The 25,788-nt window shown below is 30.9% G+C and overlaps 1 protein-coding gene across 1 annotated transcript in view; it reads right to left on the bottom strand.

Moving 5' to 3' along the window:
• The window catches only part of LOC123698746 (microtubule-associated protein futsch-like), a 101,208-nt gene that overhangs the window by 37,430 nt on the left and 37,990 nt on the right, over positions 1 to 25,788 (bottom strand). The window contains exons 2-3 of the mRNA XM_045645494.1: positions 5,378 to 5,476; positions 1,701 to 1,873 (exon numbers count right to left, since the gene is read on the bottom strand). Of these exons, the coding sequence (XP_045501450.1) occupies positions 1,701 to 1,873; positions 5,378 to 5,476 (272 nt within the window). The remainder of the gene's footprint in view (positions 1 to 1,700; positions 1,874 to 5,377; positions 5,477 to 25,788) is intronic.

The raw sequence follows: 25,788 nt of genomic DNA, 5'->3' as shown, positions 1-25,788 counted from the left end.
ACAATGAACTTTTTAAGAAAAGGCTTCTAAAATAGGATAATTAAATAAAAGAAAAATCTTTTATAAAAGACGGGTTGCACTCCGGGAGTGCCGGCAGAAGTGAAAACTTGATTATTAACGTTCAGCATGTTTGATATTTTGGAATGGTATCCGTCTTTTTATTTATTTATTTATTTAGCCTTTATAATCCATGACATTTAGATACAGTTTACAACAAAAGATACATAATACATGAAAATATTAAAAAATGCAGTTAGGTTAAATGTCCTGGCCCCTTTCGGGTATCCGTCTTACGCATAGAATATAAGGGCTAAAAAAAAGTCCGTCTTACGCTTTTTCGATCAGGCCACGTGTCCTGACGCGAGTTTAAGATTTTATACCCAACGCCGCTAAAGAAGTTTTCACTTCAATAAGGTAGGATGTTCGAATCATAATAATTCTTATTTCTTTGCTATACTGAATATTTCACTCACAAGTCACATCTCTATAGCAGTATTTAAACTGCACAACACACAGTTAAGCTGCGTTTCTGAAGCTAAAACTCAATAAGCGTCTCTCAGCTAATTGCAACGTTTCTGTTGGCGTACAATTTAACTGAATTCCTAACAATTTATTAGCTATTCCACCATTTGCATTTTGTGCATTAATTCCAAGCTATTTAGATGCAAATGTATTCCACATTTGCATCCTTATTGAATTTATAATGGGCTTAAGTTCAATTTGTGGTGTTTTGGCGATGTTGTGTTCGGATTTTTTGTTTTTTTTCGATTGCCTAAGGAAAGTAATTTAGATTTTTAAAGGTTTGTGACTTAAATTCCAATACAAATGTGGATAAATGGAGATATTGTAGGGATCTCTGTAGAGATATATCATTACATGATAACGATGGTTCGTCAGATCTTCAAAAAGACTGTACAAAATAATTTGACTAAACTTTAATGGAGATCTCATCAAATTAACGTACAGAATTATATTAAACCTGCATTATGCTATCCGTACAATTAAAACTTCATGACCTATCACAAGAGAAATGTCAGCTCGGAGCGAATTCAAGTAGTTTTTGTGAAAGCTCCGCGATAAGGGCGCTTGAGATAAAGACCTATTGAAAGTAATGGAAGCTGGAGGAGCCATCAAAGGCAGAAATCGCAAGATTTATATTTTTAAGAGAACATTTTCTTGCTGCTTCGACAAAGTTATGATTATGGAATATACGAAGTGGAAACGATTTATTGGTTTTAACTTTTAATGAAGCTTTATTTTTACGTGCTGATTTGCTTTTGTACAGAAAGGAGTAACAATTTTTACAACTTACGAACAATATTATGGTAGAGATTGCTGCTCAGCAATAAGGCCGCCTCTTGTACAAACTATGCCTTTTTTTGTATTTTAATGTTATTTTGTCCTAATTTTTGTTTGTGCAATAAAGTGTTATAAATAAATAAATAAATAATATTCTAAAGGAAATTACTTCTTTAAATAAATGAATTTCAGACGTCTTTGCTTACGTTTACAAACATTTGAAGATATTTATTAATTAAAAACCTATGAGAATGTGAGTAAAACACGAAAAGTGGAATTTAAAAAAGTATCATGTGTGAATTATTCCGATAAACTTTATTTTTTGTTGTTTGTTTGTTTGTTTATCGTAGGTTGTAGTGGTAGATAGTAGTACACTACTACAGTAGTGGTAGTAGTCTTACCTGCATGATCCAAGAGCCGTTCCCAGAGAAGGTGTAGCCGGCGTGGATCAAATGTCTATGTCGGGTGAACGAGCTGAGCAGGTTCCTCATACACTGCATCAGCGTGTTCATCTGTGGGTGGATCAGGATCTCCGTCACCAGGTTCTCGGAGGCGTACTGGATCAGACGCTCGCCTGCAGAACAAATGTGCTGTTATTGTAGGACGTATTGTAAATTACATAAGTAGTTGTACTTTGTTTTGTTGCTCCTTGATAGAAGTGCATTGGTTTAGATTTTTAAATAAAACTTTATTCAATAGATGATAATAAATAAATAAATAAAAATATCTTTATTTCACAACCTCAATTACAAAATATAAAACGATGGTCCCGTACTAGACTATATAGTCTGTATTACGGGTACCGATGTCCTTCCATGTTACAGTTGAGAAATATATTAACGTTATTATACACTGATTAGGAATAAGTCACTATTTTTTATTTCATTTGTTGCTTTTGTTTTATTTGTATTTTTTTTTCTTTTATTATGTGTGTGGTGTTAAATAAACTTTTCTTTCTTTCTTTTCTTTCTAATTATTTATTTTTTTATTTTTTTATAATAGTCCTGCTATAAAACATTTGAATAGAGTAGCTTTTTTATATCATAGCGGGGAAAAGCTAGTGATTCGCTGATGGTAGTCCTATCCTATGTTCCCATTATCGATTGTAATAAAGGAAAAGAGTAGATATATCTTCAATTTTATAATTTTAACTATACTGCTTATAATATTACTTTCTAGCGCAGTAGATATTATGTAATACGTAAGATGTGAAAGCCTAATAATAATCAAAGTAACATTGCCATGAAGACACGTATCCTGCTACCCTATATAAAACTGTAAATCACTTTCCCTCCCAAAAAAGAACAAAAGCGTAAAAGAAATAAGACATTAATCCTAATTCGGCCAATAAACCGAGACCATTACCCCTGACCTTGTCACGTAACGGAGAATAATGTTCACACCCTTCGGCTATCATCCCTTTCCCTTTGTTCAGATTTATGTTGAGTATCCCGTTTTCACCTTAGTTACTTCAAATAAGTATTTTATGTTAGAGATACGCTTTTTCGAGAATTTAAGCGTCTCTTGGTCCAAAAAAGAAACAGTTTTTATTTTGAGATATTTTTTATTATTTTTAATTATTATTACTAAGCTTCAATTCTTATAATTTTGATTATCGAGTATATCTAACTAAAAACTTTACTATACTCAATATGGACGCAGTTTTCCGCGTCCGTCTGTTTTCGATTATAGCTACTGAAAATAACCGTAGTTTATATGAAGAGAATGATTTCACATAATTAATAAAGTAAATTCTTTATTAAAAATAACACAGGACAACCCATACTTACAATATTCAGCTAACTACCTACGTCAATAGTTTTCATGATTAAAACCTGAATATGTACTTTACTGAAATTCAGTGTTGAAATGAAGTTATTTCACACGGCAGACATTTGCGGACAAAATAATTAGGACAGACGTTTCAACAATTTGAGTATAAATGTGGAATTCGACAAATCTCCGCAATGCACCACGACTCATGTCGCTTGAGACTGCTTTAGGATCCAGAGACGCTTTATGTATTGTCAGCTTTTAGCGTATTAGTTAGTGGTTTGTTGTATTTAAGATTTTCAAGTTATTTTCAACTTGTAGACAAAATTGTGGTTATTAAGAATCGGGAATTCTGGCAAAATCATAGCCTGATACGCGGAAATAAGATTATTTTTTGATAGTATCGTTTAAGAGTAAAACAATATTAAGGTAATAACCCAATATTACATCTTTTATTTTTGTTGCAATAACACTAAAGAGTAGATAGCTGCAAAAACGCGTCAAAAAATAAATGTCTTGTCGAATTTATTCTCTTTGTAAATTCTAATTATAAAAAGTTACACGTTTAAAGATCGTAAAGAAAGAAATCTTCTTTAATTATACGCGACTTTGCCAGCCTTGCGTCGCAAAGGCTTCAAACATTTTCAGTTAAATCATGACATTTCGTGAACGTCAAGTGTCACGGCACACGAAGGTTTGAATTTTTTTCCACATTTTTTGTCATTTAACCAGTCTTTGGTAAAGAATTTCATAATATTCGCTGCGCAAATTAAATTTCAACGTTAGTTGCTCTCTGGTTTTAGAGTTAAAAGTGTGAAACATGTTCTTTCATGTTTAATTTTTCAGTAAAGATATTATAAATAAGCAGACATATGTTAGAATTGTGTCACAGTATTGTGTATTGTGCAAAAATGTTTAATTTATATATATTGTTTTACTTGCCCATTACAGAAAGATTTAAGTGTATAAAATCTATTCAGTACGTTGGTTAAAACATATATTGACTGAATGTCTGCTCTTTGAATCAGTCAATAAGGTTATTGACTAATTTTACCGGTCAATAATGATATTGACTGGTTCAGGGTTTTGACTGTAACATACACAACGAAAGGCGTATAATCCCTCTAAGACCTTATCTCCCAAAAAAATTTTTCTCAGACATTTATCGTAATCTTTCCAGCTGGTTTTTTCCAAAAAATTAAGCGGATTTATCGTCTAAAGTGTAGAGAATATTGAACAAAAGAGCCGTTCATCTTACATAACTGGAGCGTTGAGATAAATTTCAAGCTCACTGAACTAGTCTGAGATATTTCGTGAATACCTAACATAAATTTTGTTTATCTTGCCTTGTTTATACGGAGTGATGAAAATGTGGACGAATTGTTAAGTTCATAATATTTACTGCAATAAATTATTATAATTCTAGTGATGGTAATTAATTAGTATCGCTTGTTCGTCATTATTAGGTATTATTTTTTTCATATAAAGTTTTAAAGAAAATTTATAAAGCATTTAATATTGAAAAAAAAAAACAAAGATTAATTGAATTCAGTTCACGAAAATTCACGTATTTTTCGATCATTTTTTAATTGATTTATAAACAATAATACTAATTTGTAAATTAAGTAGTTAAATACGAATTATATCGATCTAAAACGCACAACCTAAAGTTATGTATAGCTGTTTGGTCCCTAAATGTTTTGGATTAGTTTAATCCATTTTTCGTACTAAGAAAACGAGGATAATCCGATTTTCCCGAGTAACTTGTACATAATTAAGCGATCTCAAGTAAGGTTTTTACCCTTGTAAGTATATTACGAAAAACTCCGAGATTTGGGTTCAAAGGGAGAATAATTTTCGTTTTCCTTTATTATTTATTCTAATGAAGTTTTTAGGATTTGGGATAATTACTTAAACGAATTAAAAAGTAAAAAAGGTAGAAAATTGTATCGTGATTTTACTGAAAAGATCAAATATCAAAGGTATCAAAGGTACTTAATTCAAACCTCTTCTAATAAGAAAATCTAATAAACACTTCGATTTTTTTACTGCGTGCTATTTGTCGAGTAACTACTGATGTGTCAAATTAATTATTATGTGGTTAGGTTGGAATTTTTAAATACATTATTGATCAACCTTTATTAATTACAGTTACTTTTATATAAACTTGTATGCCCCAAACATTTTGAAAATCGAAGAAAATTGATCACATCTTGGGATTTGCAGCCGTGTTGTTTGATTTACATTAGCGAGTTCTTCAAATATTTATAAAATACTTTAAAATATTCTTAATACGTATACATACCATATCTGGCTTCCTCCCCCTCGGGTGCCTGCGCCGTGAGGGTAGCCAGTTCCTTCTCCAAGTCGACCTGGTGTTCGCCAGAATCCCATGATAGCAGGCCTGAAACAAAAATTAATATGTATTCAATGGGTAATGAATCTTGATTATTACGCAATAACGTCTCTTTTGCTTTGAACACGAACTTAGAAATAATGAAATACGCTGTACGTAGATGTAAGTAATGTTCAATTAAACACCAAAGACCCAAAATGAAAGCTTTCATTTTGTAATACCTACGAGTAAATAAAGTGCATTCTGTAAGCTCATTTAAAATAATTAAACGCTTTTGGTGTACCCGTATCGTCAACAAAACAACGTGTTTGAATTGGATGCGTGTATCGTGTATCATATTTATTATAAAACCTATTTATATTATATTTATTTAAAAATCTCATTTATTGAATTTAATACTTGCAAATTGTTTATTAGGTAAAATAACAATCTCTTCATTATGTGATTTTCAGTTATTCTTATAGATTTCTGTAGAAAGTGGATTCGCTATAATTTATGATAGTAAATAAAAATAATATAAATGTTCATAAACATTTGCCTGATTACGACCCTATACAATATACATACATTCAATCATGTAAATTTTTTCTTTCAATATACAATATATTTTTATATCAGCCTCAATCTTCTAAATAAAACCAATTAGGTATAGTTAAAAAAAGTTGATCCATTATTATAATAATCTTGTTAAACTTAAAACACAATTGATCAATCTATTGTACAAGTTAACAAGGAGCTACTTGAGTTCAAACTACGCTCGCCTCAAGCTACAATAAATATGGAGTTATATCGCTCAGGGACAATCTCCGTTATTACATCCTCAAGGGAAGTTGCCATGGAAACGGTGTTCCAGAACATTCTCGTTTATTCCATAAATATAACGGTTTGAATTGAATGGTTGTGTTTTTAGCATTTTATAGGATGTAAAGATTAGGGTTATATATACATATAACATTTTATCGGTAATTTCAGTGGAGTGGAACGGAGGTTAATAAAATTTGTGTCATTATTTTTCTATAATGCGTCAAAAACGGATGGATCATCATGGATCTCACACTGTGTGGTCAAGGAATTTTTAAGAATCTTCTTCCTTAATAATATTTTAGTTGTATACTTAAATGTTAATACGAAGGTAATATTATGAAATAGATTAAAGAACGAATAATTTAACCACTATGTTCTTTTTTTAAATAGAATAGCATTTTAATTTTCACCAATTTCCACGAAAAATAATTATAAAATAATATTTCTGTAATTTTGACTGTAAAAATAAAATTCTCATTTTGAAGTAATCAAAGTGGATGTAATATGAAAAGGCGGTTTTAATTATGAGGTGTTGAGTATTGTGGCGACTGCATTGTAGTAAACTGGGTTAAATGAAAACTGATGAGGGTATCTGGAAAAATGTACTTTGTTTGCGGGTAGCTTTAAAAAATATTTTTAATGAAATAATTTGCACAAAATATATTTCGCAAAATCATTCGGTGTAGCTCGAAAAATGTTTTTGGTGGAATATCGAATGTGTACCCTTTAGACAAGTGACGTCCGATTTTAACAGTATGTTAGTTTTAAATTGTTCAGTAAAACAAGTTTTTAGAAAACTCCTTGAAAATTAAAGAAAAGATAAGATTATAAGAAATATTGTTCTCATGACTGTTACAATCACTTCAAAGATTTTTTGACGTGACAACGTCTTAAATTAGGTTGCGGCTGGGAGTCACTTATGAAAAAGTGTAACGCTCGGTAACGTTACGATGAGTCACCGAAAGAGGCACGCGGGCATGGTAAGCCCGCCTAAGAGCGAGAGAGACAGACATAAAAAGTCGTTGTCACGTAAAACTTTCGCCCGTATACCGACTTTACAGGCAACCAATTTTTTTTTTTCAATACTTATGCAGTGCAGGACTGCGCAAAGAGACATTAATTTCTTATCTCCAATTAAGCTTCGATAACAGGCTATGCTTTAATTTGTTATACAGCTCTGAAGAGAGTAAAACAATAGCTCTAACACAAGGCCTCCTCGAGCTGAGGTCAGGCAGACGTGCCGGTCCCTCTGTATTATTCAACTTCTACCCTGTACCATGACATCTTAAGCAGTATTATTTCCAATGTCAGAAAGGGATGGCGCTACACGACCTATATAGCACTGTCATTGTTCCACATTGAAAATAATACTGGTTTAAAATAACATGGTACAGGGGCTGGACTCATTACTGTAGATATTCTAGGGCTTGAGAAAGATTTTTAGGGTCGAACGGGTCATGTATTTTTGTTTTGTATCGCTCGTTGAAGTGTGTCTCAATTGTGTAGTTGTGTTTGAGTACCGTTGAAAGCTTCTTAAAAAGATTTAGAGTTAGAGTTTGACGTCTCAAGTTGAGTAAGCGTTTTTTATACATGAGCACTTCATTGATTAGTCTTAACTCTTAAACCAAGCAGATATTGGTAACTTAAATTAATTTAATTCAGATTATTATATACACAAGTATTTAAAGCGCTTGTAAATAAGCCTACGCCTTTATTTTATTTCACAAAATAATATATAGATTAAAATATTTTAAAATAATTGTTATTCAAACTAACATGTTGTAGTACTTATTTGTAACGTTGTAGAGTTATTAATAAATTTTAATAAGGCCCTATATAATTTCACTTCAAATAGATATACGAATTCAGAACCTTATTTCTACAAACCATTAAAACAACAAAACATAATAAAACCTATAACGTAAATGTCTACCCAAAATTAGAGCCTAAAATGTCTCGTATAATTAACTAAAATATTCATTAGGGACACGTGTAACCTGGGATTATTCATTAATTCCTTCATTAGACCATTACTAGGTCACCTGCCGTTCTAGGTAACCTAGGGCTGGACCTAGATTAATCCTATAAGTTAATTAGCCATGTTACGTCAGTAATTGTTTATTAGACGGGTAGTAACTTTCAATTATTATAATAGATTACTTAAATTAAATATACAGTGCGACTGTAAAAGTACTTATTACGTAAATTTGGAAAGTAGCAGTCAAAATTTTCACCAAATTTCATATCATATTACTTCAGATAGTTTTATATTAATGTCTTTGTTAAATGTTCATTAATTGATACTTATACTACTGAAAAAAGTATAAATATACTTACTGTAATAAGATAATCATTACATTTATCAAAAATATAACCAGAGAGTTTCACGATAAAGAGAAAATAATCATAGGTGTCCAAAAACGCTACAAACAAATTTATTACGTTACTTAGTACTAAAACACGCAATTCATGGCCTTCTCGCTAATATTTCCCAGTTGTATCAATTTACATAACGTTTTACGCAATAATTTTCCTTAATAACCATTATTTTAACTTCGCTGAATTACGTGCTCGTTTTACCATTTCATGAAACGCCCAAATAGGTAGGTACAATTTATTTTCTAACCAAAATGGATGGTTTCAATTTATGTTATTTGTATGAGGGTTTTTTATATGTTTGTAGGATGTCACGGATAGGATTAAATTGTATACGAACTATGCATACATGTATACAGTTAAAGTTTCCATGTACGGAATAAATTGTTAGTGTGTTAATATCCATGCAGGTAAAAAGACAATTAATAATAAAAAATGTAAATATCTAATTATTTAATAAATAAAATTTTGGTCCAAATCATGTAAGATACTAAATAAATTATGTTTTCTATGTTTTTCTCTTATTAATATTGTAATGTGACTTGAAAATTAAGCTAGTATATAGTCGATAGTCGAGCAGATTTTATACAACAACGTTATTACCTATTTTTCTATGTGTTAAAAATTAATTAAAATGATTATTAAATAAAGTAATGTATGCTTTCGCCTTATACGGGAAGGAAAACGTGTTGGTAGCCAGACACGATCGACAAAAACAAATCTTTGGCCAACCAGAAATACACAACATAATTATCACGTCTTATAATTTAATTAAAATTTCGCGTGAACTGTCCGATTCACTCCATTAACTAATCTATAACATTGTTGAATACATAATTGCAGTTTTTACACTTGTTAATAATTAAGACCAACAAGGCGTTAAATACGTTTTCGTGTGGAAAATAAAATATTTTGTTGTGTATTTGGAAAATGTAAAATAATACAATTTTACACATTGATTTGATATTTGGTTAACGTAAGATTTGGTCACTGGCCGAGAATAGCACCTGAACCTAGTAAATGACCTTTGCCCTTTAGAAAAATGGACGAATCGATTTTTCAATATTTGTGACCAATAAAAATAGGAATCTTTATAATATTGATTGAGTATCCTGTTGTAAAGAGAACAAATTAAAACATAATTCAAATGGCTTGATAGTTTTAAAAATAGCTACCAATGGTTATGGAATCATAAGAACACAATAAATTGAAGTAATTTATAACGTATTAGCATTTCTATTAAACAGTAATATTTGCACATATTCAATTGTAACACACCCTCAAGCTATCAATTGAGACAACGCCCACATAGCCTAAAAAATACAACATATTGACCACGCCCTAAGCTTAGGCTGACATTCAGGATGGCATCGCTTAAGCGGAAGCGTTAGCGGAAAGCGAATTTATTGCTTTTATTATTAATTAAATGTGTTATTATTATAAGCCTTTTAATTTTAACACATCTTACCAATATTATAGGATTGTAAATATGTATGTTTGTAACTCTTTCACGTGAAAACCATTGAACTATTTTTCATGATACTTGGCGGTGATGTGACGTATGTACCTAGCTAAGTTGTAGAAAATATAAGAAATACTTAAATATTAAAGACGTTTATTTATTTTGTTATTATTCTTTCGCTTTATTCTCGTTCGAAATAAAGGTCACCTCTAAAGGGCAGTAAACCTTACGCAACCAGGTTAGTAGGGAGCAGGCTGCAGGGAGAACCAGGGAACCAGGGAGATGTATGTTAGCTTAACAAAACATTAAGCTCAAAGGTGAAATAGATTATTTGCCCAAAAATATAATATGTTAAACATGAATAAGGTCATAAAATAATTTATGAGTTTTGGGGTTGAGGTAATGAGAAAATAATTAAAATTGGAATAAATTTCTATCACCATTATTCATTTAATTAATAAACCCAATTTATGTAAGTAAAACCAATGTCTGTTGTTATAATTAATAAAATATTTTAAATCAAAAGACACTACGAAAGCCATGTTATAACTTAGAAATAACTTAAGTTACCTAAAAGGTGGAACGGGGTTAAGTAAACCTAAAACTAGTTATTCACAAAAGCGTGATTTCAAGCAAGACTTTAAAACAAATCTCTTTATAAAAGAATATTTTAAGTAAAGTGCTTACTTGGAGCCTAAAGGGTTCATTTGAATATTAAACTTTGCGGCAAGATGGCGTCTTTTTAGGGTCAAAAATTACAAGCCTCGAGGAGGTGGAAGTTTAAAACGATTTTAATGTTTTTAGAAATTTTGACGCTTATAAAAGTTTTTTGTGAAATATTTCCCATTTTTACTGAAAAGCTATTAGGAATAATAGGATTCTGCGGTGGAATTAGATACTTTTAAATTATGTTTCATTCTTCGTTGGATATTGAATGATACTATACCATACGACTTTAAATTGCCTATAATTGATCTTTATTCTAATTAAAATTATTTTCTTTTTCATCACAGATTTAGGTTTATTCCTGATATTCATGTAACGCATTCTGGCTGTAAATCTATACTAATATTATAAAGCTGAAGAGTTTGTTTGTTTGAACGCGCTAATCTCGGGAACTACTGGACCGATTTGAAAAATTCTTTCGGTGTTAGATAGCCCATTTATCGAATATAATACCCATATATAATATATAACCTATAACCTTCCTCGATAAATGGGATGATATTATCATCACGCTACGACCAACAGGAGTGGAGCTTCGGGGGTGAAACCGCGCGGAGCAGCTAGTTAGTTTATAAAGCAAGGATATAATTATCATAAACTACAAAATGTAAAACATTTCAAAATAGCGTAGTCAAAATTCGAGATATTCTCAAGAAAGCACCTCGGGCATGCAATAAAAATGTATAACTGGTGTCTCTATTTCGAGGTAAAATATTCCGTTTCGACGCGATATAGCTTCAAAACACTTTGAATATATTATGAGCTTACTCGTACATAATTTTAGCATTCTGGCTATTTTTAAAACGCACACTTTCAGCAGCGTTGTGTGCGGTTTTGGTTACAGAAATATTCGTATGTGAAATTAAGGCTTTTTAAATATATAAAATGAACAAAATCGTACTTTACATAAATTTATAATTTATTGAGACAATCAACCATCATTATTACAATTTTATGAATGATCTTTCAAGTATATTCATAAAGAATACAAAACTCGGAAATATATCACTTCATAGTACATAATATAAATGACATAAAACAAAGTCGCTTTCGCTGTCCCTATGTCCCTATGTATGCTTAAATCTTTAAAACTACGCAACGGATTTTGATGCAGTTTTTTTTAATTAATAGAGTGATTCAAGAGGAATGTTTAAGTATATCATTTATTAGGTTTTAGACAAAGCGGGCGAAGCCGCAGGCGGAAAGCTAGTTAACAATAAAGCGGTACATAGCGTAAGAATATTATGAAAAGATTTGAGGGATAAAGCCTCGAACAATTCATAATATATTCAAGTTTTTCAACAAAAGCTAACACCAAAAGATTTTCGTCGTTTATTGGAATTAACATATTATTATGACCTAGAAAGTCCTTTGTCCCTGACACAAAATAAAAACCACATCCCTCATGAATAATACATTAGACCAATTTATGTCACTACCTTTTTCTGCTTATTCTGTATTTATATTTATTTATTCAGTACTTTTGGGATGATAAAGGATCTGATGAAATATATATTCATTACTGGCTTAGTTCGAATCGATCAAGCAGTAGGGATAAAGGGATAGTATGTATATAATTATATTATACCAGCCCCCCTAGCCAAGTGGTTTTCTGTTAGCGTAGTGTTCAATAGAATAGACTACGAATGTATGAGATTGACGTAAGCGGTAGACAAACGTATCTACAGCTTACGTCAATATCATACATTCGTAGTCTATTCTATTGAACGCTACGCTAACAGAAAGCCACTTGGCTAGGGGGGCAGGCTTTCTTTATCGCTGCGCTCAAAAACACAGATTGTCGACGTAGCTCATAAAGCTGCCGAGCTCAAATGGAACTGGGCTGGACATGTTTGCCGAATGTCCGAAGAGTTGTGGGCAAAAATCACCACTATGTGGATCCCCGACAATGGAAAAAGGCTGCGTGGAAGGCCCAAAATCAGATGGCGCGACGAACTGGACTCTCATTGCAAGGAGTGGACAAAAATTGCTCACAATAGGAAAACGTGGATGAAGGGAAGAGAGGCCTTTGCCCAGCAGTGGGACAGCCATGGCTGAATAATAATAATAATAAAATTTCTTTATTGATAGTCACAAATAAGTCCAAATTCTTTTGCCCCTGTTATAGGATGTGAACAGTAAGTCTTTATACCTATAACATTTTATTAATTTAAAATTATGGCTGTAGCTATGAAGGCTCTGAGATATCAAGGTAAGTTTTTTTTTAAACTTATGTAACACTAGATTTCCGCCTGCGGCTTCGCCCGCGTTTTCAAAGGAAAACCCGCATAGTTCCCATTCCCGTGGGATTTCCGGGATAAAACCTATCCTATGTGCTAATCCAAGTTACCCTCTATATGTGTGCTAAATTTCAAAAAATAATCGGTTCAGTAGTTTATGCGTGAAAACCATACATACATACAAAGGTACATACAAACCGTTTCTCTTTATAATATTAGTACAGATACCTACGATTATCATACTCCTAATTATATCGATGTTTCATAGCAAGCTCTAGTACCTACACATCAAAATAAAAATCAAACATGGTTCCACGTGTCAGTCTATATTTTTTTGTTATTATTTTGTGCACCGTTTTATCCAGCCTTACTATATTATTCAGTCTTTCATTTATAACGTTCCCTTTGAAAGCACTTTCACCCCTGTATTATTAGTTTTTCCACCCTAGCGGCTAAAAATAGTGAATCAATAAACGGGTGGGGTGGTATTGATCCACGCGTCACTGACAGCTGACTTGGACTATGGTCAATACCAGGCTATGGTAATATGGGGTAACATGTGGTTCACTATGTTAAATTGATTGATTACTCTATATCTATACATATAATAAATCTGTAGAAGGGTCAATTCTGTACATTGAAAATATTGAAAAAATAAATAGCAGGGGGTGTTACTGGATCGATACCAAGCCCAAATATGTGATTAAAAAATTTTTTGTCTGTCTGTCTGTCTGTATGTTCAGGCATCACGTGAAAACTAACGGTTCGATTTCGATGAAACTTGGTAAAATTATACCTTATTATCCTGGGCATAAAATAGGATACTTTTTATCCTGGAAAAATACGTAGAAAAAAATAATTAATTTTTATTAATTTTTCCGCGCAGACGGAATCGCCGGCGGAAGCTAGTCTATACTAATATTATAAAGCTGAAGAGTTTGTTTGTTTTTTTGAACGCGCTAATCTTAGGAACTATATGGTCCGAATTGAAAAATTCTTTCGGTGTTAAATAGCCCATTTATCGAGGAAGCACAGCTAGTTACAAATATAATAAACTAGCTGTGCCCCGCAGTTTTATCCGCAGTGGTTCGCTCCTGTTGGTCTTAGAGTGGTGATATAATATAGGCTATAGCTTTCTTCTTTTTTTCAAATCGGTCGAGAAGTTCCTGAGATTAGCGCGTTCAAACAAACAAACAAACTCTTCAGCTTTTTATTATTATAATATAGTATTACTTACTGGGTAAATTTGACAAGTCTGGATAGATATTTTCTGGAAATAAAATATCGAAATTCTTTTGCATCCATACTAATATTATAATTGCGAAAGTAACTCTGTCTGTCTGTCTGTTACTCAATCACGCCTAAACTACTGAACCAATTTGCATGAAATTTGGTATGGAGATATTTTGATACCCGAGAAAGGACATAGGCCTTTTTTTGAGAAATATGTACCATGGGCGAAGCCGGGGCGGACCTCTAGTTTATAATATACACGTATAATCGTCGAGATTCACGTTGGTTTTGAAATTGTATTACAGCTTACTTAGGTATACGTTTTATATTTGGTTTTATTAACGAGTGATCAAGATTTCCAAATAATTAATCATTGTATTAGATTATATGCAAATCTTTTTTTTATTAATATGAGATACATTCGATTCATCTTCGGTTTAATTTTATTAGAAAGCAGTCTTTTATCTTAAATAGTAACTTTTCTATACAATGGAATATTCTAGAATCTCATCGAATCCAAATTTTGTTAAGTAAACGCTAATCAATGGAGAGTGACAGGCTAGAGGCCATCCATCACCACATCCATTTGTCTGTTTCCAAACATATAAAATATATATTCATATAATATTGTAGATAAAATAGCTATCTAGATTTACACGTATCCATTTTACAGTTTACTGTAGATAGCAAAAATTGTGCGTTAAAAATGTCGAAAGACGTTTTCGCTAATTATATCAAACAAATGATACACAACAAATAATGTTAATGAACAAATGATTTGAGATTATGTTTGCCCCAGCTTAACTTAATTTATAATGAATTGTATTATTGTAGTATATAAATAAAAAAAAAATAAAAATAAAATCAAGCACAAACAATTCCAAACAAAAAATTACAGATAAAAAATACCGATACCTATACCCATAACGGAACAGGTATCGACACCCTCTTATCATATACCCAAATACCTAAAAACGTTATTGTTAAGAGCCCTCTATATAAAGATACTGAAAGCTCCATCAATCACTTCACAAATGGGCTTTTCAATAAATGACGTGCGTTGAAGGATCGGGTTTATCCATTGTTACGATTACTGACTTTGTTTTAATGAAAATGGGTTTCGTTTCTGATGTTGTTTAACGTATTTTTAACTTATAACGTATTTTTCACTTATTATTTAACGCATTGTGACATTGATGAGTGATTTTTGGAATGTTCAGTATAGTATTACGGTCTTACTAATAAAATGTTACCCATTCGCTATGCTATGGATTAGTTATTGCAATCACCTGTCTTGTTTTTATGATTGATATTTCATGTGAGCAAGAGCAGGACACAGCTATGGTAGAAAATGGTAGAAATTTATCCATTGTTTAAGATTTTACTATCGAAATATTTTTTTGCAGAGATGACTGTTGTTAAAACTTTTTAAATCTGGGGAGAAATAGAAATAATTTATTTATACAGCGTGATTTATTACTTAAATGAGGTTTAATACAGCTTTTTTTTAAACTAGCGTTTAGGTTTATGTATTCTGTGACTATACCAAACCGCATAAAAGAATTGTCAAGTGAATTATTTTCTTAGGCTTCATTATTTCGCACAAGAGAAGCCGAAGTTATATCATACGCAAACATAAACTTTAAGTATGTACAAAGATAATATAAACTTAAGTATGTCTGAAGCGTTTCAAGGATCACATTCAGGAGTGGGTACGATAGCAACTTCGTAACTTGAGACTTCATTAAGTTTAAGTTAAGGCTTTGTTGGGTAATGGTTCATAAAAAAGCTATATAGGGGTCTTACTTAATAAATACAAAAGTTGTGAATTATTACGTACTTGCCGCTAAGTAGGGTACTTACTTGTGAAGAATTTCATTTACTTTGATAAAGTATCTATGTTGTGTACTTTATATTTGTTTATCATTTTATACTAAACTTGCTTTCCACCCGCGGCTTCGCCCACTTTGGCTCTCTCTCTCTCTCTCTCTCTTTCAACCTGTGTTCGTCCACTGTTGGACGTAGGTCTCACCCATGGCACGCCACTTAGCCCTATGGTTAGTTTCCTGCTGCCAGTTTTTGCCTGCTAAACCTACGTAAGTCATCGCTTTGTACGCTTTGGCTATAACCTAATAAAAAATGCTTAAACCTTCCTCGATCGCTCTATCTATTAAAAATTCCGCATCAAAATCCGTTGCGTAGTTTTAAAGATTTAATCATACAAAGGGACGGACAGACAGCGACAGCGACTTTGTTTTATATTATGTAGTGATGATACGGCATAAAAATATCAAAATTATGAATACAAAGGATATATAGTTGTCTATTTCTCTTTACCAGACACACTAGAGCAAAGAAAACTCATACATTTTGCCTCTGGCACAGGAATGTTCCTAGTTGAGGCGATCGTCGTGTCTAATTTGTTTTGTATTTATGTATTGTTTCCAAATAAATGATTTTTTATTTTTTTTTTATTTTTTTTTTTGTGTGATTCAATAAACTATCCATAAACGGAAATGAAAATCATGACTAGAGAAAATGTTCGGAGAATTTTTAAGCCTTTTCTCTACATAATATTCTCCGGAACGAAAATAAATTGGGTACATTATTACAAAGTCAAGTTAAGGCAAGTAAATTTGAGGAGAAACTACGAACTGCTTTGGACAAGTTAATATTATGTTATGATAACTTTGTTACTTAAATATTCACGCTGGCAAAATTTTCAGACATTTTGAGAGTTTGTTTTAGTTTTATTTTATTAAAATTGTTTATTATTTTCTCTTTGTATTTGAAAATTACAAGAGCTTCTAGTTTATTACCATTTTTGAACTAGTGGAATATTATACATTATAATATATTAATTATTATTATATATTTTGCCGTCCGGCGTGGTTATTACACTTTAAAAAAATATCTGTATTTCGAATCTAATTGCATTTTTTGAAACATTTTGTACATGTTTAAATATATTGAAACTAGTTTTCCAAACCCGCATAGTTCCCGTTCCCGTGGGATTTCCGGTATAAAACTTATCCTATGTCCCGGGGTAAAAAGTAGCCTATGTCCTTTCTCGGGTATCAAAATATCTCTATACCAAATTTCATGCAAATTGGTTCAGTAGTTAAGGCGTATTGAGTAACAGACAGACAGACTGAGTTACTTTCGCATTTATAATATTAAGTATGGATTGTGAAAATACGTTGATTTAGTAAATTTCTTATAGACCAGCTTTCTCGACTGCTATCCCAGTCATGCAGCATGCAATGATGTCACGAGACAGATATTCAATGCTTCTAATTGGCTAATTCACGGTTAACTCAGTTCATTAACATGTATGAAAATAGAGTTTATTTATCTAACATTGTATGAAAGTGTTTAGGATTTTCGCATGAAATGTCATAGTGGTTGTGTTTTTAAAATATTCGTGTAAATTAGTAAGTTGTATATAAGAAGGTTATTATAAAATGATCGAAATAAATGAAGTTATATTGTAATCAGGATACTAGGTACAAATAATAATAATGAAAATGTACTAAGTATATTTTGTATATAAAGAAATTAATTTTTCTTCCATATAATAATTTAAAATTAAAAAAAAACCTATAATCTAGACAATCTTTAAAATATATACCTATCTCATCCAATAAACAAACAATTAAATAAATTCCTCACAAATCGTAACTGAAGCCACTCGAGACATTGAAATTAGTTGGGAAACTGAATAATGAGCTTTGGAAGCTTCGAGAATGTTCTCAAACATTCGAGTACTGTTCAAACTTCTTTGAACGATCGAATTAAATATTGGGTATTAGCTTTTGGGTATTCTGAGACTTATTGTAATGAATAAATATATATGTTAAATATGCTATTATAATATATTATAGTGATATGGTTTACAGTATAAAAGGGTTAAATACATACATCTTATATATTTTTTAAGAAATTTAAGAATAATATACGTATTAAACACACAATAATACGTACAAATGAAATGTTTCACCAATATCGTACGTAAGAAATTAAAAATAAAACTGCATGTGAACATAAATTAACATTGATTAAACTAAAATTTTTCAATGAATCAGTTAATGATCATTCGTATGTTAATATTTTTGCTTAGGTATATATTCTGATCTAGGTACTATAGAGTAAAAACCTACTACTTTATTGTAATAATTAGATTTACGAATCTTACCTGATATTTTCTGTTCTTCAATTCCATGTCAAAACTTTAATTTACTTAAATTTTTCCTTAATTGTTAAATTCGAACATCTTTCTCGATTTTCCATCCTTAAAAAATTCATACAATTACTATTACATAAAGACAAGATAGATTTTTTAAATATTATTGTGATATTATTCAATTCACTAATAAGCCATTTCAAATTTTTCTAATGACAAAATAATAAGAAACAGAAATAAAAACGCTATTTTTATGCTTTTTATTTTCCTACAAACCGTAATATGTAAACATTTAAACCAATATACTAGCACAATAAATGTTTTAAAACAAAAGCAACTTACCGCGTAACAATATAGAATATATATTCCAACCTCATTCTAATTATAGTAACATTCCATTACGCTCAATCGATAATTGTAAAGCCTCTTAATAGCGGGATGGCGGCCATAATCCAATTTTACCGCCAATCCCTTTATTAATCCATTTTACTTTGTATAATTGGCACAGGTATAGCAGAAACATATAAGTGTTCACGATTCCACTCGTAATTTATAAACTATGTAAATTTTATACGCAATTAAATTTATTTACTTAATTTGAAACGTTGTGTCATTTTTAAACGGAACGCAAAATGGGCGCCATTTCATTTGAACAATATTGGCAACGTTCTTAATTCGAACAAAGCGCGGTAAATAACCACAGATTATAAAAGAACGTTTTGTAAATTATACAATAGAGTATAGACAGTCTTTCATTTTTATTTTATTTTGTATCTGCCATTGTTGTTTGTAAATTCTTATAAATGATTTTGTGCGGTTTATGTTCTGTATAAAAATTTAATAATGGAACGTATTTAGAAATGTTATTTGCTGTTATTTGTGAAATTATACACGGTGGGTGCGGAGAAATTTTAGAAATAATTTAATTTTGAATTTTCACATATTCCCTATTTTTGACCTAATAAGTATAGAATAATTGTAAAAACCTTTTAAAGAAAGAAAAAAAGAGAAAGGTCACGTATTCAAGCTAATAATTAAGTTGAACACTTAAGACAAATGAAAAAAGGGATGTGGTGAGCTTCGTTCCATTTAAGTGACCTTAATTAAATGACCTCGAATTCTTAATGACCCCAGCTTTGAATCGCTTGACTAAGTAATTACTTATCTTATATCCTACTTAGTGTATAATATGAATGAGAGATTGAAAAATGTATAACGGGGTGACCTCTTTTTATGATTAATAAATTATTAAACCAATTGTTAAACCTTAGTTAACTTATAAAAAATTTAATGTAGAATAGAAAGAGTCCATAAAAATATTATGTTAAATTTATCTCAACCTCTTTTTAACTCGATTTTTAACATGTGTTACTTTATCTTTTCCCGATAAAAATTGTGAGTACAAAAGATTTATTCTCTATTTAAACAATTCCTGAACAATATATAATGAAAAAAGAAAAGGGTTGTAACTTGTACTATCTTATCCGTTCACAAAGTTATTTCTTCTGGGTCGCTGAATACATAAATTAATGTGATCTTTCTTTTACCTTTGAGACTTTGTTATAAATTTGTTTCAAGTCCGATAATGTATTTCTTCGTATCTATTTGCTTAGCTAATCAAAAAGTTGAAGTAGTTGTATAATGTGCCTCCTATAAACTAGAGTATTTGACAGATCAATTATATCTGTATGTTTTATTAAGTTAACAAATATTAGTATTTTTGATAAAATTCGTATTCGATAGTAAAATCTAAAGGATTCGAAGCAAACTTTAATTTTGTTTAACTTATTTCTAGTTCTTTGATACAAAAAACAGGAATATATACAGACTTCTAAGCCGACTTCGAAAACTTCAATAAAATGCGAAGCATTTGACGATATCTTATCACAAGTAAAATCAACAGCCAATAAAAGTATAAAACATTTATTCTAAGAAATGAATTGATACCAACAATGTAATAAATCACTAGTGCGGAAAATAAATGGGATAAGTTCCTATCACGAATGTAATAAATATTTAGGGCTTTTATAAAGAGAATCATCAGTATATTGGTTTTGTATTTTGGGCAATTGTGTTCTCAAGGTACATATAAATATAATTATATCAAATATAATCGAATTTAGAGCAATTTTATTAATGTAACAGCAAATATGTAGGTAAGTATATAAATGCAAAATTGCGATTATGTTAGTGTGTGATTTATAATATCCAATTTCAATGAAGTTTCTTTGAATATAGAGAAAAATAACATGTGTATTTACATTTTGCTTAAAGTTTAAAAAATCTTAACCACGTATTAGATTCCGTACAGATATACCTAAAATTTTAGAATGGCTGCAAACTTATGAAATTTGCCTAAACAATTTTTATTCTGCAAAAATTGGATTTACGAGAAAATTTGTCGTGCCGCAATCGATTACAGAATAGCAATTTGATACTAAGTACTATTATTCTGTCTGAAAACAATAAAATATCTCGTAACTCGGGGCCCTCATAAATTTTATGATATCTTTTACGAGGAAACGTCTACAAGTTGCCTGATTTCATATAAACATGGCATTCGTAAGGAATAATATACTACACTCAAGGAAAGTTATATTTCCCAATAGTCTTAGAAAAAATAACTCGAAACCCATTCATTCGGACTATATTTTATTAAGAATCACTTTTGTGTTATGATATTATATATAAATAGAGTGTTATATCCGATATAAGTACATATATGTATTTTAATATCAATGATAATTCACGTCTAAAAAAATCAAATTTTCTTATAGTATTCCTATACAACGACAAACAATATAAACTTCCAATTAATTTCTCAATTATATCATTCGAATAATACACATATTTTACACGCAAATATGTCACACAATATTCTCTCGTTACGAAAAAATTGTGCTAAGTTTATTTTCCAACCCAGTTCAAGAAAAACGCGTGCCAGAGCTTAAACATAACCCCGTGGCACAACCGTTTTCACGGGGTATTATTTCAAAAGGTTTGGATACATTTTAACGTCACAAAGGCTTGAAACAAAGGGCTTAAAACGGGTCATAAGCGGATATCCCTATGCTATCAATTTCAGCCAGGCTTAAGTGAGAATCTAAATGACCTTTCGTGGTCAGCTTTTGTTTTATTGATGAAGTTTTAAGATTAATTTTAATACAATAATATGTGTTGTAGAAAAGCTGATATAAAATAACTAAACAAATTCGAAAAAGTGACTCTTTGTTTTTCTTTGCTGCTTTGGATTAAAAAGGTTTGCGAAGTCGAATTATTCAAATATTATTTCGATTTAAAATTTTCGAGTAAAGCGTCTCTTCTTTGTTTTCTTTAGCGCGGTTGATGGATTAAAAAGGTTTTCCAGGGTTTTCCTAAGTCTGATTATTCAATTTTTTTTGACAAAAATTTTCAGGAAAGCGGTTTCGTTTGTATTTTAATGCAAAATTATAAGTAAATTTATAAATTCTATACATAGTTTGTTTTTGTCGTTTCTGTAGACGATTTTTTTAAATTTTGTCATGAGGACATTTAATAATACTATTCTAATTGATATTTAGTTACTTACAATTTCTTTAGCAAAAATCTAAAATTAAGTATATTTCTTCAGATATATCGTCATATAAACAAAGACTATACCATTAATGTTATATACAGTTTATATATGTACTTATTCACTTGAACCCAAGACCTTTCCGCAAATAACCGCCAGAATTAGGGTCGAAACAAATTAAGCGGTAAGTACTAAGTATTGGTTTCCAATCTCATAAAATAGGCTTTTAGTAATGTTCAAGTAATTTACCAAACGTCTGTTTTACAAGGGTAGATTTAGTACTTGAAATTTAGTCATTTCTGTATTAAACTAGACCTTTTCGAAGCCCTCCCTATACCACAGTAAGTTACATCTATACTATAATAAACACTTACTACGTACATCGATAAGCGAGCAAATATGTTTGTAATTTTTATTATTATTTCTCTGTAAGTGATTCAAATGTAATCTTTTTGAGAAATAAATGTCTTAAACCGTAATAATATTATAATGCTGAAGAGGTTGTTTGTTTCTTTGAACGTGCTAATCTCAGGAACTACTGGTCCGATTTGAAAAATTATTTCGGTGTTAGATAGCCCATTTATCGAGGAAGGCTATTGGCTATATTATATCATCACGCTAAGACAAACAGGAGCGGAGCAATGCGGGTGAAACCGCGCGGAACAGCTAGTAATGAATATAAGTACAGTATTGCTAAAATTATAATAGAATAAAATGGCAATAGTTCATTTACATTTAAATTAGTCACGTTTAAGATATATCTAATTATTTTCTAAACGTTTGAGGCTATTTCAGCTTGAGATTATGTCCCTATAAATCCCTTCACACAATCTATGGCAAAATGTCTTCAATTAACGTCCACATTTCAATAGCAGCTATAATTTGAAATTGAAACTCACTTACAAAACAATGAATATTCAGAGCATTTCGATTGGTTCATTTATATTCATACAAACTTAATAATAGACGTCAAAACGTAATAACATTATCTGGATATCGATTTATCTTGGTACAGATTCATCCAATTATATTATGATTCAAAATTTGTTTCAAAAGGTCATAAATTATAGGAGAATTTGAAGGTCTGAGGTTCAGTAGATAGTTTGGAATTGTACCCGAGTTGAAGCAATGGGATGACTATTATATGAATCTCGTGGAGTGGAGAACTTGTCCAATTTAGGATTTAATGTAACTGGTAAAATTTGATTATGAACATGTACATTGTACGTGATTGTACGGTATTAAAGGGAAGCCTGGATGTAGTGTAAGTCATAAATTAATTTCTTGAATTGTTGAATTTTGTACGTAGAAACTTTTTAAATATTTGCTGTGATAATTGTTGCTTGAATTTAATTCTGTCTTGTAACTTTAGGCTATGTTTGAATATTTTATATTCATTGATATTCGATATATTCTTATGTACAGCTTATAATTATCACCAAAACATATAAGCGATTCTATCAGTCTATATATTAAATACGAAGGGCATTATAATATTAAATAACTTATGTAGGTATTCGATCCGCAATCTCGATAGTTCAAATTAAATTCTAGCATTGAATCAAACTTCCAACTTAACTCAGAATCCGATAGCGAACTGCAACTCAAAGATCCTACAATCTATCAAATGCATCCAGCGCTGAGTGTAATCCGACAAACTTCGTACAGTTAAATAGATTTCTGTTCCCCTTTATCCCCTTCCTCCTGACTGTAATCAGGTGGTTCAATTAGAAGGTTTTGTTTGAAGACTGCTCGCCTAGTAATCGTAGATCGTTGAAGGTAGCGTTGACTGTTCGCATTTCTGTTTGATGGGTTTAAAACTTTAAACAATTTTTTATTTATTTATTTCAACTTTTAGATTAGTGTGTAATTTGTAATTTGTCTGTTTTTAAATGTTAAGGTTTAGTAGAGGGCTGTTTTATTGTCATTGATGGTTCGATGAAAAAAAATTAGGCAAATAAATATACCCAAATAATGTAAACCAATTTTTTGAATTGAGTGAATTTCGACCATCAAAAAAGACCTAATGACGAAGGGCCTGACGCCTGAAGCTGCAAAGGACAGAACAATGTGGAGAAAGAGTGTTGGTTGTGCCGACCCCAAATAAACGGGATGAGGCAAGGGAGATGATGATGAATGTAAACCAATTTTTCATGTAGAAAAACACATTGTCCAGTAGTTCAGAATTAATAATTATACTGACGGCAAATTTTAAAAATGCTTCCAGATCGTAAATCATTTTATATAACTATGATATCCTGAATAAGTTATTAATTAAAAAGAAAATTGTAATAACCTTCCAACGTATAAGAATAAAAAAGGGCAAACAAACAGTTTTCTATTATAACTATGACATAATTGCAAACTTGGACACTTTGTTCCATAGCTACTCTTCTAGAAGGCTACAAAGTGAAAACTAATAACAGTTCCTCTCGATATTAATTAAAAATTTCCGCTAAAACTCATTAAAACTACGTTGTCGTATAGCGCTCAAAGTTCTAATGCAACCGAGCTGGGAAATTTTATATGAATTGCACAACGAATATTAGATTTTAATACTCGACTCGCTTTTCTGTTATAAATATGTATTTTTTAAGGTACTATAATTTTTTATAAATGTTTATACGTATATTATATTTAAAGGCGTGGTAATGAGGCGTCGTAATAAGGTCACACTGTTCTAAAGAATTAAAAGAAAACATTCTCCCGATTTTTACCATTAGAGAGATCTTAACTTAGAAACATGGGTTACATTTAAAGTTTAGGATAGGAACATTATTATCATCATACTAGTAAAATATAATTATAATGTATTATTCAGTTCTGATAAATATTTATTTAAACATAAACTGTAGGTATGAAGTTTTCATACAACAATTTCTGCGTATTTCCTTGTAAATTACAAACCAAAATTCTAAGAAATATAATTATTTAATGTATCGAATAGTTTCTATTTCCTTTCAGTTTTATATTGAAGTTATATCGAAATGTATACGTCAATACAAAATAGTTTTGCTAACGGAAGCGAGTGAGTACTCCCAAAGGAAATTAATGTCCAATTTGCTGAGGTCAGTGAGGCAAATACGAATATGTATTAGAATATACGAGTAATATATTTTACCTAGGTAGTAATGTTTATCTAATTTTGTATAGTTTTTGAAAGTATGTTTAATTAAACGTAGTTCGTTAGTAGCATCGTTAGTACCTACTGAGATAGATAAAGCTCTGCTTTTGAAACTCTAAATTTAACTGTAAATGTAAGTAATTGAAAATGTTTATTTTAGATCATGGATTAATATAATATATATCCTTGCTAAATTTCATCCAGTTAAATCCTATATCTATGATTTCGCGTACCTACCTATATAATAATTCTAACTTCATTATTTAAAAAAAATACGTGGAACTACCCGTGCGCCATACTGATATTGCCTCCCAAACCGAAGTCACCTAAATGTTATAATGCGTCGATTCAAAAGAAAAACATTGGTTGCCTGTAAAGTCGGTATACGGGCGAAAGTTTTACGTGACAACGACTTTTTATGTTTGTCTCTCTCGCTCTTAGGCGGGCTAACCATGCCCGCGTGCCTCTTTCGGTGACTCATCGTAACGTTACCGAGCGTTACACTTTTTCATAAGTGACTCCCAGCCGCAACCTAATTTAAGACGTTGTCACGTCAAAAAGGACTCTACTGGCAATAAATATTTGAGTGTGGGTTTAAGTTCCATATAAAGGTAAATACATAGATCCCTCTCCAGTGATTCCCAGCGGAAATAACTTTA

The sequence above is a fragment of the Colias croceus genome, chromosome 16 (assembly GCF_905220415.1).
Source record: "Colias croceus chromosome 16, ilColCroc2.1".
Taxonomy (NCBI): domain Eukaryota; kingdom Metazoa; phylum Arthropoda; class Insecta; order Lepidoptera; family Pieridae; genus Colias; species Colias croceus.
Note: the sequence above shows the minus strand (reverse complement) of the source record. Positions and strands in the feature narration are given on the sequence as shown.